The sequence below is a fragment of the Mesitornis unicolor genome, unplaced genomic scaffold (assembly GCF_000695765.1).
Source record: "Mesitornis unicolor isolate BGI_N332 unplaced genomic scaffold, ASM69576v1 scaffold19978, whole genome shotgun sequence".
Lineage (NCBI taxonomy): Eukaryota > Metazoa > Chordata > Aves > Mesitornithiformes > Mesitornithidae > Mesitornis > Mesitornis unicolor.
In genome coordinates this window covers 6,875-9,165 of record NW_010200016.1, presented here as the reverse complement: position 1 = coordinate 9,165, position 2,291 = coordinate 6,875, and the positions used below count along the sequence as shown (strand labels likewise).

At 49.0% G+C, this 2,291-nt stretch overlaps 1 protein-coding gene across 1 annotated transcript; it reads left to right on the top strand.

Annotated features, from left to right (window-relative positions):
• Nucleotides 1-329: 329 nt before the first annotated feature.
• Nucleotides 330-1,621, top strand: LOC104544685 (chymotrypsin-like elastase family member 2A; the record flags this gene model as incomplete). The annotated part of the gene is made up of 4 exons (XM_010189620.1): nt 330-364; nt 440-576; nt 713-858; nt 1,472-1,621. Coding segments are annotated over exons 1-4 (468 nt in total), but the record flags the coding sequence as incomplete, so codon positions are not given.
• Between the last annotated feature and the right edge of the window lie 670 nt (nt 1,622-2,291).

Here is a 2,291-nt window from a genome sequence, read left to right as displayed (position 1 = left end):
AGATCATTGATAAAGATGTTAAACAGGACTCATGTTCAGTCTGAATCATGTCCTGTCCACAGGACAGCAGTCACACCACTGTTTGCACCTGATGAAGGGAAGCCAACAGGGAAGTGCTGAGGAACTGTCCTAAATCCACCCTCAGAGCCATGCCTGTATGCCCAGGGTCCTCTGAAATTCACTTGGAGGTTGGGTGTCTCCAAAGGAGTAGGAGCCTTTAGGGGATGTTAGCCCTTTATCAATATGTACCATGACCTCTTCTTTCTTATGTGCGCATATTTTCCTGTTGCTTGTGATAACTGCAAGGATTAATTAATGATATTTGCAAGATGCTTGCCTACCAGAGGCTAGAAACTCACGAAATGTGAGTGTAGATGTCTGGTTTATGACTAATTCAAGGCTTTCTGTAAAAGAGTCTTTTCCCTGTGTCCTGTTTCAGCTACGACATCGCCCTGCTGCACCTCAGTTCTCCTGCCTGTGACAACGGGTTCGTGGAGATGGGAGTGCTTTCAGCTGAAGGAGACATTTTGCCCAATAACTATCCCTGTTATCTGACCGGATGGGGGGTGGTTAGTGGTGAGTAAAGCTGAAGAAGAAGCATTGAAGGTCCCTCCTGGTTTCAGAGGGACCACCGTGCAGGTAGGACAGGATGCGGGCTTCCTTCCTCAGCGGCTGGGGCTCCTGGGCCCACATCTCACCCTCTCCCTGGCAGCGGGCAGCAGCAGTGCAGACAGACTGCAGGAGGTGATGCTGCCAGTGGTGGACCATGAGATCTGCTCCCAGGACGACTGGTGGGGCTCTGACGCAAAAGCTACAATGATCTGTGCAGGTGGAGACGGCGTGAGGTCCGAATGCAGTGTAAGATCTGTTATTATCAGAGGATTTTCAAACTCTCCTCTTTCTCTTTCCTTCCTATTTGACCTCACAATTCCTTCAGCTGGGACCTCTTTTTGCTGTTTTTCCACCTGCAATAGGTCTCCTGCAAACCCTTTGCTGCTTTCAGGTGAACATCTTCTAACCCAGATGGCTCCACATTCTTCCATCTCCCTACAGAGCAGCCAGCAGAAAGAAAACCTCCAAATCCTCAGGGTGCATCTCTCCCCTCTGATTTTGGAGAGGAGATTTCCTCTTCCTTCTAGCAGCATGTCCCATTGCCCGGATCCTGAGGACTAGGTTAAGAATTTGGCAGTCCCCTTTTTCCTCCTCTGAAGGATGAAGCTTCAGAGAAGTCTTAAAATTCCTCCAGTGTCACTGTCCTGTTGCACCCAGGGCCAGGCAGTGCTCCCCGGTGCTTGGCACCTTCTCCTTCTGGGGAGCACTCACCCCTTTGCAAAGAAAGCAGCACAAATGTTTATTTTCATGTTCAGGACATTGATTAACTAACTGGTGCTCCTTAATCCTATCCAGTCATTCCTAAACTGCTTGTATAATTTGGCTTAATATATCCTTCTCCTTCCTTTCTTCAACCCAGGGGGACTCTGGGGGCCCTCTCAGCTGCTACAAAGACAATCGTTGGCAGGTCCATGGGATCGTCAGTTTGGGGCTGGTTCCGTACTGTAACACCTACGGGAAGCCGATGGTCTTCACACGCGTGTCAGCCTACGTGGACTGGATCTACAGCGTAAGTTGCTCAGTCCCTACAAGGTAACCTGGTGCATCACCCATGGAGGCAAAGGAGTGGCAGACGACTTGGAGTCTTTCATTATTTAAACCATTAGGAGGTGAACTGAGAGATCTGGGGAGGTCTAAAATTAGGATATTTGGTGCTACTTTTGGTGTAGTCAAACGATTGTAAGGTAGGAGATGCTGCTTGGAGCTGAAAGGCTCTGCTGAGGACCATGGACAAAATTCAAACCAGGAGGGAGTGTCCAAAAAAATTATCATCGCCATTCATCCATACAACACCTTACTGCAGGAAACCACTGCAGAAATGGGAATGGGAAATGCAGCAAATGCAAACCATCTCTACAAATGCAAGTCCTGCAGCGCCACACTATCCACTCTCAGTCTTGCATTTGGGAATGAGCAACAAACTCTTTGCTCCCCAAAATAATGTCTGGCACAAGGAGCAGCCATTTCTCGGGCACAGGAGGGTGGTTCTGTGAAAATGCCACTGTAAATCGTGGGGCCTGCTGGAAAGAAAGGTGGGGAGAGGTTTTTTAAGTCACTGCAAGGAAGAGGGAGGCTGCTGCGTCCCATAAACCATTCTGGCCCAGCCAGGAACAAGCCCTTCTTCATTGCACTACCACGAGATGGAGACATGTGTTGTTCTGGCTCTCTACAGAATTCAT